This window comes from Nerophis ophidion, linkage group LG19, assembly GCF_033978795.1.
Source record: "Nerophis ophidion isolate RoL-2023_Sa linkage group LG19, RoL_Noph_v1.0, whole genome shotgun sequence".
NCBI classification, from domain to species: Eukaryota; Metazoa; Chordata; class Actinopteri; order Syngnathiformes; family Syngnathidae; genus Nerophis; species Nerophis ophidion.
In genome coordinates, this window is record NC_084629.1 from 46,934,409 (window position 1) to 46,948,570 (window position 14,162).

Here is a 14,162-nt window from a genome sequence, read left to right on the forward strand (position 1 = left end):
GCAGTACACCTACTTTGAGACAAGAGCTATAGTGCTTGGTTATGGTTTGAAGTCACGTCCAACAATTGCAAGAACAACATTTTACTGTCACTATCGGCTGCTGAGTTTCATTTTTTAATGTTTTCTGCCGGTGGTGTGCTTCGAGATTTTTTTCAACTAAAAAAATGTGCCTTGGCTCAGACAAGGTTGAAAAACACTGACGTAGCTGAATCAAAACATACCAGCTGACTGGGCCCAGACCCTAAATTGCCGGTCCGTGTCAACCCCCCAACCCCCCAACCCCCCCTGACGCCAGCAGAGGATCAGCAGTGTATGTAATGGATGGATGCTGGCAGTAATTATACTGTACTTGTTTTCTACTCTTACATTAGAGTCTGCACGCCATGGAGAGTCATGTGATGATCAAGTTCCTGCCCACCACCCTCAATCAGCTGTTCAGGGTGCTGACCAGTGCGAGCCAGGAAGACGTGGCGGTCAACGTCACCAGGTACTTATCTTCAGCAGACACCACACTGCACCATCTCAACTCTAAGTCAAATTAAATATCTCAAATAACGTCACCAGGTACTTATCTTCAGCAGACACCACACTGCACAAACTCAACTCTAAGTCAAATTAAATATCTCAAATAAGGCTTATATGTGCTTATTTTCTGTCTGATAAGATCATTTTTCTCACTTAGAAGATTTTATGTTAGTGTTTTACTTGTTTTAAGTGTTTTAAATGATCTCAGTAAGATATTACAGCTTGTTGCTGAGATGTGATGACCTATATTGAGTAAAACATGCTTGAAACTAGAATATCAAGAGTGGCAAAGCTGTGTCAAAAAAAAATATTTTTTTAAACAAATAATTTCTTATTTCAAGCATGAACCGAAAAATCATGACTTAGACACAATTGTGTTTCATAAATAAAACAGATGACAGCCAAATACACTTTGCAGTTTTATTGTCAATGAAACAATAGAAAAGACGGACTCCTATAGTAGTTCAGTCAGGACAGTACAGTAAACTGACAGTTAATATCTAAACATTTAACATGTGACATTTCTAACTATTTTGAACAGAAATAGTTCATGCACCTTCAGGTAAAATATTTATCCATTTCCATCCATCCATTTTCTACCGCTTATTCCCTTTTGGGGTCGCGGGGGGCACTGGCGCCTATCTCAGCTACAATCGGGCGGAAGGCGGGGTACACCCTGGACAAGTCGCCACCTCATCAAAATTACAGTAAAAAAGAATGGCTGGGGGCCGGGTTTTATATATATATATATATATGTATATATACATATATATATATATATTGCGCTATACCACGGTATCGAGCACTATTCTCTGGATAATCTAATTAAGACGTATATATATATATATATATATATATATATATATATATATATGGGGATCTGAAAGAGCACACACTTGGCGCGATGATTTCACAAATAATGCCTCTCATCTGGGTAGTAGAAGGATGAAGAGATAATCTGACGAGTTGGTCAACTTTGGCATCCAGTTTTGACCCAGAAATGGCGAGAAAGACACAAAGACGCTTGGTCTTTGTTTGTTACACCTTCTTTTTTCTTGAGGGTTATAAGTCATTCTTCATCTTAATGACAGCAGACATTGTACAGTAAGTGATGTTGTCCATGGAAAAATGCATTTTTGGACAATATGATTTGCCTGAGCGGCTGGGAGACCCCGAGAGTAACAAGCGGTTGTTTTGTTGCCTTTCCATTAACAACAATAAACTAGTTTTTAGTATAAATTTGCTGGTTTCAAGAACTGTAATGCCGAGTGTATATCATTATAACAAGATAATGGCACTAGCATTGACTTAATTAAAGAATGTTTTTCAACATATTGAGCAAAAAAAATAATAGGGGTATTTGAACTAAGCAAAAATTATCTGCCAACAGAACAAAACAATTTGGCTTGTCAAGGCTTTCCAAAACAAGAAAAAAAATACAAAAATGTGGGATATTTTATTTGAACTAAGCAAAATTATTTTCCAATAGAACAAGAAAATTCAGCTTGTCAAGACCTTCCACAGGAAAAAAAAAAGTACAAAAATTATTGGTATTTTATTTGAACTAAGCAAAATTATCTGCCAAAAACACAAGAAAATCCGGCTTGTCAAGACTTTCCAAAACAAAAAAAACAAGTACAAAAATTAGGGATATTTTATTTGAGCTAAGCAAAATTATTTTCCAATAGAACAAGAAAATTCGGCTTGTCAAGACTTTCCAAAAGAAGAAAAAAAATACAAAAATGAGGGGTATTTTATTTGAATTTAGCAAAATTATCTGCCAATAGAACAAGAAAATTCGGCTTGACAAGACTTTCCAAAAGAAGAAAAACAAGTACAAAAATTAGGGATATTTTTTTTGAACTAAGCAAAATTATTTTCCATAGAAAGAGAAAATTCGGCTTGTCAAGACTTTCCAAAACAAGAAAAATAAATACAAAAATGAGGGGTATTTTATTTGAATTAAGCAAAATTATTTGCCAATAGAACAAGAAAATTTGGCTTGTCAAGACTCTCCAAAACAAAAAAAACAAGTACAGAAACTAGGGATATTTTATTTGAACGAAGCAAAATTATTTGCCAATAGAACAAGAAAATTCGGCTTGTCAAGACTTTCCAAAACAAGAAAAACAAGTAGAAAAATTATTGGTATTTTATTTGAACTAAGCAAAATTATCTGCCACTAGAACAAGAAAATTAGGCTTGTCAAGACTTTCCAAAAGAAGCAAAAAAATACAAAAATGAGGGGTATTTTATTTTAATTAAGCAAAATTATTTGCCATAGAAAGAGAAAATTTGGCTTGTCAAGACTTTCCAAAACAAAAAAAACAAGTACAGAAACTAGGGATATTTTATTTGAACGAAGCAAAATTATTTTCCAACAGAACAAGAACATTTGGCTTGTCAAGACTTAGTGCGTATGCATAAAAGACCTCCGCTTAGGTCCTTTTTTGAATGGCCCTTGCAGAGTCCTGATCCACATCGTAGCTCAATGCCATGAGGAGGGTCTGGAGCACTACCTGAGGTCATACGTCAAGGTGGAGTATCATTTCTTCCACGTTCCTCTACTTCTTATGTTGGAGGCTTCCTTTTCATCCTCAGCATTTGTCTTACAGTTTGTTTTCAAGACGGAGCCGCACACAGCCTCCAGTCCCGGGAAGGTGCACGAGGAGCTGGCTAAAGCCATGACCGCCATCTTGAAGCCTTCCACCGACTTCCTTACATGCAACAAGCTCCTCAAGGTGATACAGTGTTGCTTTGCAAAGGAGATTGCTGTCATTAAGCCTGCATCCTTCTTCTTTGTCTCTCCTCCATCCAGTACTCCTGGTATTTCTTTGAAGCCTTAGTCAAGTCCATGGCTCAGTACTTGATTGAAAGCTGCAAGGTGAAGGTAAGTTTGCCGTGAGGTGGAGTCCTAGTTGACTCAGAGGCGTCTGCTGCACCACAGCTCCTGTCCCTCGGCTGTTAGTTTGCAACATGCCAGGTCTTGTGGATTGCTGCAGCACCGCAGTCAAACTCTCAAACACTTACCGGATTTAATGTTTAATTTGCTGCCATTATTCCCAGCCATAAACCAACCACATCTTTGTGTTTGTCTTCAAATGACACCCGTGTGTGCAAACCTCAGGCCACGCTGCAGAAAGTCAGGGTTCAAAAACACAACAAAAAAAATACAAAAATTGGGGGTATTTTATTTGAATTAAGCAAAATTATCTGCCAATAGACCAAGAAAATTTGGACTGTCAAGACTTTCCAAAACAAGAAAAATAATTTAAATTAGGAGTAAAATACTCCTAATTTTTTTTTTAATTAAGCAAAATTATTTTCCAATAGAACAAGAAAATTCAGCTTGTCAAGACTTTCCAAAACAGGAAAAAAAAATACAAAAATTAGGGATATTTTATTTGAAGTAAGCAAAATTATCTGTCAATAGAACAACAACATTTTGCTTGTCAAGACTTTCCAAAACAAGAAAAAAAAAATCTGGGATGTTTTATTTGATCTAAGCAAAATTATGTGTCAATAGAACAAGAAAATTCGGCTTGTCAAGACTTTCCAAAACAAAAACAAAACAAAACAAATCAGGGGGTTTTTTTTTGACTAAGCAAAATTATTTTCTAATAGAACAAGAAAATTCAGCTCGTTAAGACTTTCCGAAACAAGAAAAAAAAATACAAATTTAGGGGTATTTAATTTGAAGTAAGCAAAATTATCTGCCAATAGAACAAGACAATGTGACTTGTCAAGACTTTCCACGAAAAAAAAAATGCAAAAATGAGGGGTATTTTATTTGAATGAAGCAAAATTATCTGCTAATAGAACAAGAACATTTTGCTTGTCAAGACTTTGCAAAACAAGAAAAAAAATAAAAATAGAGGTATTTTATTTAAACTAAGCAAAATTATCTGCCAATACAAAAAGAAAATTTGGCTTGTCAAGACTTTCCAAAACAAAATAAACAAAAAAAATAGGGGTATTTTTTTTTTAACAAAGAACAATTATTTTCCAATAGAACAAGAAAATTCAGCTTGTCAAGACTTTCCGAAACAAGAAAAAAAAAATACAAAAATTAGGGGTATTTTATTTGAAGTAAACAAAATTATCTGTCAATAGAACAAAAAAATTTGGCTTGTCAAGACTTTCCAAAACAAGAAAAAAAAAAAAAAAGGAGGGGTATTTCATTTAAAATGAGCAAAATTATCTGTAAATAGAACAAGAAAATTCGGCTTGTCAAGACTTTGCAAAACAAGAAAAAAAAATACAAAAATGAGGGGTATTTTATTTGAAGTAAGCAAAATTATCTGCCAATAGAACAAAAAAACAGCAAAATCCATTTGGCTGTCATCTGTTCTAATCCATCCATCCATTTACTACCGCTTATTCCCTTTGGGGTCGCGGGGTGCGCTAGTGCCTATCTCAGCTACAATCAGGCGAAGGCAGTGTACACCCTGGACAAGTCGCCACCTCATCACAGGGCCAACACAGACAGACAGACAACATTCACACTCAGAAAAAAAAAAAATTAGGCGTATTTTATTTGAACTAAGCAAAATTATCTGATAATAGAACAAGAAAATTCGGCTTGTCAAGACTTTCCAAATCAGGAAAAAAAATACAAAAATGAGGGGTATTTTATTTGAAGTAAGCAAAATTATCTGCCAATAGAACAAGAAAATTTAGCTTGTCAAGACTTTTCAAAACAAGAAAAAAAATAAAAATAGAGGTATTTTATTTGAACTAAGCAAAAGTATCTGCTAATAGAACAAAAAAATTTAGCTTGTTAAGACTTTCCAAAACAGGAAAAAAAATTACAAAAATTAGGGGTATTTTTGAAGTAAGCAAAATTATCTGCCAATAGAACAAGAATATTTTGCTTGTGAAGACGTTCCGAAACAAGAAAAAAAATTAAAATAAAAATAGAGGTATTTTATTTGAATTAAGCAAAATGATCTGCAAATAGAACAAGACAATTCGGCTTGTCAAGACTTTCCAAAAAAAAATAATACAAAAATTAGGGGTATTTTATTTGAACTAAGCAAAATTATCTGCCAATAGAACAAGAAAATTTTGGTTGTCAAGACTTTCCAAAACAAGAAAAAAATGGCAAAATTTGGAATATTTTATTTGAACTAAGCAAAATTATCTGCCAATAGAACAAGAAGATTGGGCTTGTCAAGACTTTCCAAAACAAGAAAAAATAGCCAACCTCAATGAACCCAAAAATACCTTAAAATAAGTATATTCTCACTAATAACAAGTGCACTTTTCTTGGTAGAAAAAAAGAGGCCTTTTTGCTCAATATGTTGAAAAATATTCTTACATCAAGTAAATGCTAGTGCCATTATCTTGACATCATGATATGCGATCGGCATCATGATTTTTTTTTCATGCTTGAAATAAAGAAATGATTACTTTAAAAAAGTAGTTTTATACTTGTGAGTGTTGATGACACATCTTTGCAACACTTGATATTCTAGTTTCAAGCATGTTTTACTCAATATAGGTCATCACATCTCAGCAACAAGCTGTAATATCTTACTGAGATCATTTAGGACCAAAACACTTAAAACAAGTAAAACACTCTAACCTAAAATCTGCTTACTAAGAAGATTTATCTTATCAGATATTTCATCTTACTTAGATTTCAGTTTTTGCAGTGCATGTCTGTTTGGTAACAGTAGAAGAGAAAGTCGAACACAAATACAAATAGACGGAGCAGACATTGAAAAGGTAAAAGAAAACACATTTTTGTGTGTAACAACAGATGATGAATTGAACTGGAAATCTCATGTAAAAAATACACAACATAAAGTAGCAAGAAACACGTCAAAGATTAATAAAGCAAAACAACTTCTCGACCAAAAATCACTTCATATTCTCTACTGCTCGCTAGTGTTAAACATGGGGAAATAATTACAAATGTGCACATCATTCACTCACTGTGTCACATAAAAGATCAATTATAATAATACATAAAGTTGGATATAGAGAACATGCAAACATTTTATTTATTGAATCAAACATTTTGAAATTTAACGATTTGGTGCATTTGCAAACAGCTGAAATTATACACAAAACAAACTATAACCTGCTAGCCGAGAATGTGCAACAATTCTTCTCAACAAAAGAGGAGAAATGTAACCTTAGAACAGGGGTCGGCAACCAAAAATGTTGAAAGGGCCAAATTGGACCAAAAATACAAAAACAAATCTGTCTGGAGCCGCAAAAAAAATTTAAAATAAATAAATATATCCTTTTTATCATTTACATTTAAAAGCCATATTACATACAGATAGTGTGTTATGAGACATAAATTGAATAAAGAGGACTTAAAGGAAACTAAATGAGCTCAAATATAGCTAAAATGAGGCATAATGATGCAATATGTACATACAGCTAGCCTAAATAGCATGTTAGCATCGATTAGCTTGCAGCGACCAAATATGTCTGATTAGCACTCCACACAAGTCAATAACATCAACAAAACTCACCTTTGTGCATTCATGCGCAGCGTTAAAAGTTTGGTGGACAAAATGAGACGGAAAAAGAAGTGGCATAAAACACGTCTTAGAAAGTCGGAGAAAGTTATACATGTAAACAAACCACGGTGAGTTCAAGGACCGCCAAAATTAGTAGGACAAAACGGCGCTCGCCAAATACACGACTCCGTGAAGCATGTTTAATATAAACATTGTGCTTTATAATAATTAGGGAGGTTTGTGTCATGTTTGTCCTCCTACAGAAACTATATTAAAACAAAAAATATATTTTTGCCCTTCATCTTTTTCCATTTTTCATACATTTTTGAAAGAGCTCCAGAGACCCCCGCCTTAGAGGAACATCAAATTTAAAACATTTGTTTGCACGTACAACACTTAAAACCTTTAGCATATCACTATGTGGAATTAAATTATGGAACGGATTAAGTTAAAAGTTAAATTAAAGTAGCAATGATTGTCACACACACACTAGGTGTGATGGAATTATTCTCTGCATTTGACCCATCACCCTTAAGCACTCTTTGGGAGGTGAGGGGAGCAGTGAGCAGCAGCAATGGCCGCGCCCGGGAATTATTTTTAGGTGATTTAATCCCAAATTCCAACCCTTGGTGCTGAGTACCAAGCAGGGAGGTAATGGCTCCCATTTTTATAGTCTTTGGTATGACTCGGCCGGGGTTTGAACTCACGACCTATTTATATATTTGTCACAAAAATAGGTGAAATTAAAGCTGCAAGATGTGATGGATGGGACCGACTTTTGCTGGTGTTTCCTGCCTTTACTTATTCAACATATCTTTACCTGCACGTTACCTACCTTCCCTGCATCCTGGGGTCACACTGGTGCCTCTTTCTTTCACCCATACATGCTGGTGCTTCCTGCCATCACCCAGACAACATATCTTTACCTGCACATTACCTACCTTCTCTGTATCCTGGTGTCAAACAGGTGCCTCCTTCTTTCACACAGTCAACATATCTTTACTTGCACATTACCTACCTTCTCTGTATCCTGGTGTCAAACTGGTGCCTCCTTCTTTCACCCATACATGCTGGTGCTTCCTGCCATCACCTAGACAACATATCTTTACCTGCACGTTACCTACTTTCTCTGTATCCTGGGGTCAAACTGGTGCCTCCTTCATTCACACAGTCAACATATCTTTACCTGCACAATACCTACCTTCTCTGCATTGTGTGGTCACGCTGGTGCTTCCTGCTTTCAAGCGGCCGTCTTGAGACGGCAGCAGCGCAGCAGCATCAGCGCAGCGGTTCTTTGAAGGCTCGTAAAATCAAAACCGGAGCAGTTAGAAAAACTCTTTCGTCAACTTTTAATCAATCAATCAATATTTACTTATATTGCCCTAAATCACTAGTGTCTCAAAGGGCTGCACAAACCACTACGACATCCTCGGTAGGCCCACATAAGGGCAAAGAAAACTCACACCCAGTGGGACGTCGGTGACAATGATGACCCAGAAGGGTTCAATCTCTCTCCTGTGGTAGTTTGAAGCCGACACAGCAAACGCGCTCAGAGGAGATAATGTTTGAAAAAAGGTGACGGGTTTTTACGAAACTTTTGTTTTGAAGGGGTAATTGCCAACTTCCTGTTGATTTTTGCTGAAGGATGTCAATGAATGAAATTTAGGTCTAAGTGAGACCTACATAGAGGTTTTTGTTTCATGTCTCTACGACATTCCTACTGAAAGTTACAAGCAGTGTTGTCTGTTTTCTTCCCAAGATCAGTTTTGTCAGTGTTTTATTCCTAGGGAGCGCTAGAGCGCAATTTTGAGTTTTGGGTTGTTTTTTTATTAGATTGCAATTTTTATGAGTCCTGATGTGTGTGTCGAGTTTGGTGAGTTTTGAAGCATTTTAAGCGGGTCAAATTACAGCTCAAAGAGGCAAAAATGAAATTTTTTTAGGAATCTTTTGTTTTGCCAACTTCCTGTTGATTTTTGCTGAAGAATGTCAATGTATGAAATCTAGGTCAAAGTCAGACCTACATAGAGTTTTTTGTTTCATGTTTCTACGATATTCCTAACGGAAGTTACAAGCAGTTTTGTCTGTGTTCAGAACACAATTTTGAGTTTTGTTTTTTTGATTAGATCTCAATTTTCACCAGTCCTGATGTGTGTGTTTAATTTGGTGAGTTTTGAAGCATGTTAAGGGGGTCAAATTACAGCTCAAAGAGGTGGTGGTATAATAATAATAAAACCTTGGATATACAATAGGGTCCTCGGTCCCTAATTAGATAATCTCCCACAGCACAACAGACTGTATCTCTTGGCGCGGCACAGTGGTTGAAGAAGACTGTACTATAGCATATGGACAAAAGTATTGGGACAAGGAACTGAAACTGATGACCACATTTGCCGTTCCATCATGTCTAAAGTCTTCACGCCTGGTTGTCCCCACCAGCAATCCCGCAACCAGCGCTTCTCAGCATCCTTTCATCACACGGTGGAGACCGTGGTCAACATGATGATGCCTCACATCACTCAGAAGTACAAGGACAACCTGGACGCCGCCAGGAACGCCAACCACAGCCTGGCAGTTTTCATCAAGGTTGGCGTAGAATTTTGCCATGGATCAAACCACCCAATTATGTATTTTTCATAAATATTGACATCGTCACTTTTTGTCCCTCTGCAGCGCTGCTTCACCCTGATGGACCGAGGTTTTGTGTTCAAACAGATCAACAACTACATGAACTGTTTCATGCCTGGAGACCCCAAGGTAGAATGTATCTCTTATGTCAGAACATGTATAAATACTACATTGATTACAAAGCCTGTTTCCATATGAGTTGGGAAATTGTGTTAGATGTAAATATAAACAGAATACAATGATTTGCAAATCCTTTTCAAGCCATATTCAGTTGAATATGCTACAAAGACAACATATTTGATGTTCAAACTGATAAACTTTTTTTGTTTTGCAAGTAATCATTAACTTTGAAGTTGATGCCAGCAACACGTGACAAAGAAGTTGGGAAAGGTGGCAATAAATACTGATAAAGTTGGGTATAAAAACAGCTTCCCAAAAAATGCTCAGTCTTTCACAAGAAAGGATGGGGCGAGGTACACCCCTTTGTCCACAACTGTGTGAGCAAATAGTCAAACAGTTTAAGAACAACCTTTCTCAAAGTGACATTGCAAGAAATTTAGGGATTTCAACATCTACGCTCCATAATATCATCAAAAGGTTCAGAGAATCTGCAGAAATCACTCCACGTAAGCAGCATGGCCGGAAACCAACATTGAATGACCGTGACCTTCCATCCCTCAGACGGCACTGTATCAAAAACCAACATCAATCTATAAAGGATATCACCACATGGGCTCAGGAACACTTCAGAAAACCACTGTCACTAAATACAGTTGGCCGCTACATCTGTAAGTGCAAGTTAAAGCTCTACTATGCAAAGCGAAAGCCATTTATCAACAACATCCAGAAATGCTGCCGGCTTCTCTAAGGCCGAGTTCACCTACGATGAACTGATGCAAAGTGGAAAAGTGTTCTGTGGTCTGACGAGTCCACATTACAAATTGTTTTTGGAAATATTTGACACTGGGGAAGCGAACCATCCAGACTGTTATCGACGCAAAGTTGAAAAGCCAGCATGTGTGATGGTATGGGGGTGCATTACTGCCCAAGACATGGGTAACTTACACGTCTGTGAAGGCACCATTAATGCTGAAAGGTACATACAGGTTTTGGAACAACATATGCTGCCATCTAAGCGCCGTCTGTTTCATGGACGCCCCTGCTTATTTCAGCAAGACAATGTCAAGCCACATTTAGCACTTGTTACAACAGCGTGGCTTCGTAAAAAAAGAGTGCAGGTACTTTCCTGGCCCGCATGCGGTCCAGACCTGTCTCCCATGGAAAATGTGTGGTGCATTATGAAGTGTAAAATACGACAGCGGAGACCCCGGACTGTTGAAGGACTGAAGCTCTACATAAAACAAGAATGGGAAAGAATTCCACTTTCAAAGCTTCAACAATTAGTTTCCTCAGTTCCCAAACGTTTATTGAGTGTTGTTAAAAGAAAAGGTGATGTAACACAGTGGTGAACATGCCCTTTCCCAACTACTTTGGCACGTGTTGCAGCCACGAAATTCTAAGTTAATTATTAATTGCAAAAAAAAACAAAAGTTTATGAGTTAGAACATCAAATATGTTGTCTTTGTAGCATATTCAACTGAATATGGGTTGAAAAGGATTTGCAAATCATTGTATTCTGTTTATATTTACATCTAACACAATTTCCCAACTCATATGGAAACAGGGTTTGTATGTACTCTGGTGTTTAATCTTCTTTAAGTGCATTCAAGTTTGTAACGTCGAATTCGATGACATTATTGTGATTATTTATTTAGTTTACTATTATTTTCACACAGACACTGTTCGAGTTCAAGTTTGAGTTCCTGCGTGTTGTGTGCAACCACGAGCACTATGTCCCTTTAAACCTGCCAATACCTTTTGGAAAGGGGCGGATACTAAGATTCCAGGGTGAGTGGGTTGCATGTCCTCACGTATGAAGTCTTGCACAGCAAATATTTTAGTTTTTATTTTCATGCAATTCCTGACTTTCACCTTCCTGTTTTTGTTTCCTCATTTCCTTTGTCATGTATCTTTATTATCTCCTTATGATACAGTGGAGTCATACGATACTCCAGTAGGTAGGTGACGTGTTTGCTGCTTGCATGTTGGGATACTTCAAAACGATCAACCTTGCAAGACAAAAAAAAAATTTTAAATCTAAATTCAATCTTCTGATGTTTAATTGAAGTGAATGCAGCCAAATAAATCAAATCCCGACCAATTAAAAATACTTAAGCTTCATTTGGTATTTATTTTTGTGATGAAAAACTTCTGTGTTATAAATGTTGCACCTGCTTTCTAAGTTGCAGAGTTAATTTTTTCAAACTATTAAGGATGTTATTGGAAACCTTGCATGCAAATTCAGTATTAAAGAGCCAGTAGAACTTTCTAATTGGATGACAGTGAATGGGTTACATGTTTATTTGTATGATTTTTGCCTGTTTGTCCACAATAATCACTGCTAGTGAAGAACAGCAACCCACTATAACACCGACAATCCCCCCCATTTTAATCACTGAGGGGCTTCTTTTTCACATTTTGATTTAAAAGTTTTTAGCCGGAAAATAAATAGATTTACCGTCAGGTTCAAACACCGATAAAATCTATTAAACAAGACAAGAAGCAAGGAATAAAACAGAAACGGAATTAAATTTGGCTCAATTGAGGAGAAACGTCTGGGCTGTATTCTTGTACCACGCCTCCCCTTTTATTTGGACTTTCCCTGATTACATAGCAGCAGCTGTTTCTAAGGGAGGGGGGTCGTAAACAGCCATGCCTTTAGTTACAAAACAGTTCAAAGAGAAGGTGCCTAGAAGAAGGTCAGGCCCTGCCTCCTCTTTGCTTTGTAGATCTCGTGTCAAGACAAAATCTTCCTGTGGCTTATAATAGACGAAAGAAACCGACGCCTTCATGTCGCTTCCCATCCTGCACAGTGGAGTTTTACAAGCCTTCTGCTTGGCAGGATCAAAGACAGTTTTTGTCCTCTCGCAGGGCGAGCTGAACTCAATGTAACACAAAGTTTTGTGATAACTTTGATACAATTATTCTGACATTTATTTTACTAATTTGTGGTTTATTTAGCCCTACCGGCCATAATGTAGTTGAAGGATATAATGGCCAGGTTTTAACATGCTTTTTTTCAATATTATGTCTTTAATTGATTGGGTCGAAGTGCACTGGATTAAACCGAAGGACATTTTTCTTTAAAATAATGAATTTTTAGAAACAGTTCTGATCGGTATATAGAAGTGTGTTTTTTACACCACTAAAAATTAATTACTTATTCCATAGTTATACCTTTTTTTGGGGGGGTGAGATGAGGAATATTTTATTTGCATGCATGGGTAGTTTCATGTGTCCTGATCTCATGTTCCTCCACGTCTGCCCTCAGACCTCCAGCTGGACTACTCGCTGACCGATGACTTCTGCAAAAACCACTTCCTGGTTGGTCTGCTTCTGCGGGAGGTCAGCGCAGCTCTGCAGGAGTTCAGGGAAATCCGACAAATTGCCATCCAGGTCTTAAAGAACCTGATGATAAAGCACACGTTTGATGACCGCTACTCCACCAAAGTAAGGGCCGCCATCTTTCTTTTGCGCTTGTTCAGTTCAGATGGACGATAAGGGCTTTTTGTCTATATTCCGATATTGTCCAAATCTTATTTACCGATTCCGATATACAAACCCTGTTTCCATATGAGTTGGGAAATTGTGTTAGATGTAAATATAAACAGAATACAATGATTTGCAAATCCTTTTCAAGCCATATTCAGTTGAATATGCTACAAAGACAACATATTTCATGTTCAAACTCATAAACTTTGTTTTTTTTTTTGTTGCAAATAATATGTAACTTTAGAATTTCATGGCTGCAACACGTGCCAAAGTAGTTGGGAAAGGGCATGTTCACCACTGTGTTACATCACCTTTTCTTTTAACAACACTCAATAAATGTTTGGGAACTGAGGAAACTAATTGTTGAAGCTTTGAAAGTGGAATTCTTTCCCATTCTTGTTTTATGTAGAGCTTCAGTCCTTCAACAGTCCGGGGTCTCCGCTGTCGTATTTTACGCTTCATAATGCGCCACACATTTTTGATGGGAGACAGGTCTGGACTGCAGGCAGGCCAGGAAAGTACCCGTACTCTTTTACTGCGAAACCACGCTGTTGTAACACGTGCTGAATGTGGCTTGGCATTGTCTTGCTGAAATAAGCAGGGGCGTCCATGAAAAAGACGGCGCTTAGATGGCAGCATATGTTGTTCCAAAACCTGTATGTACCTTTCAGCATTAATGGTGCCTTCACAGATGTGTAAGTTACCCATGCCTTGGGCATTAATGCACCCCCATACCATCACACATGCTGGCTTTTCAACTTTGCGTCGATAACAGTCTGGATGGTTCGCTTCCCCTTTGGTCTGGATGACACGATGTCAAATATTTCCAAAAACAATTTGAAATGTGGACTCGTCAGACCACAGAACACTTTTCCACTTTGCATCAGTCCATCTTAGATGATATCGGGCCCAGAGAAGCCG

General features: G+C 37.2%; 1 protein-coding gene across 5 annotated transcripts in view; it reads left to right on the forward strand.

The window, feature by feature from the left end:
- The window catches only part of LOC133538482 (dedicator of cytokinesis protein 9-like), a 304,828-nt gene that overhangs the window by 206,878 nt on the left and 83,788 nt on the right, over nt 1–14,162 (forward strand). For all 5 annotated transcript variants that reach the window (XM_061880143.1, XM_061880142.1, XM_061880141.1 and 2 more), the window contains exons 24-31: nt 372–487; nt 2,993–3,062; nt 3,141–3,266; nt 3,344–3,415; nt 9,441–9,587; nt 9,675–9,758; nt 11,426–11,537; nt 13,021–13,199. In XM_061880143.1, coding sequence (XP_061736127.1) covers nt 372–487; nt 2,993–3,062; nt 3,141–3,266; nt 3,344–3,415; nt 9,441–9,587; nt 9,675–9,758; nt 11,426–11,537; nt 13,021–13,199 — 906 coding nt within the window. The remainder of the gene's footprint in view (nt 1–371; nt 488–2,992; nt 3,063–3,140; nt 3,267–3,343; nt 3,416–9,440; nt 9,588–9,674; nt 9,759–11,425; nt 11,538–13,020; nt 13,200–14,162) is intronic.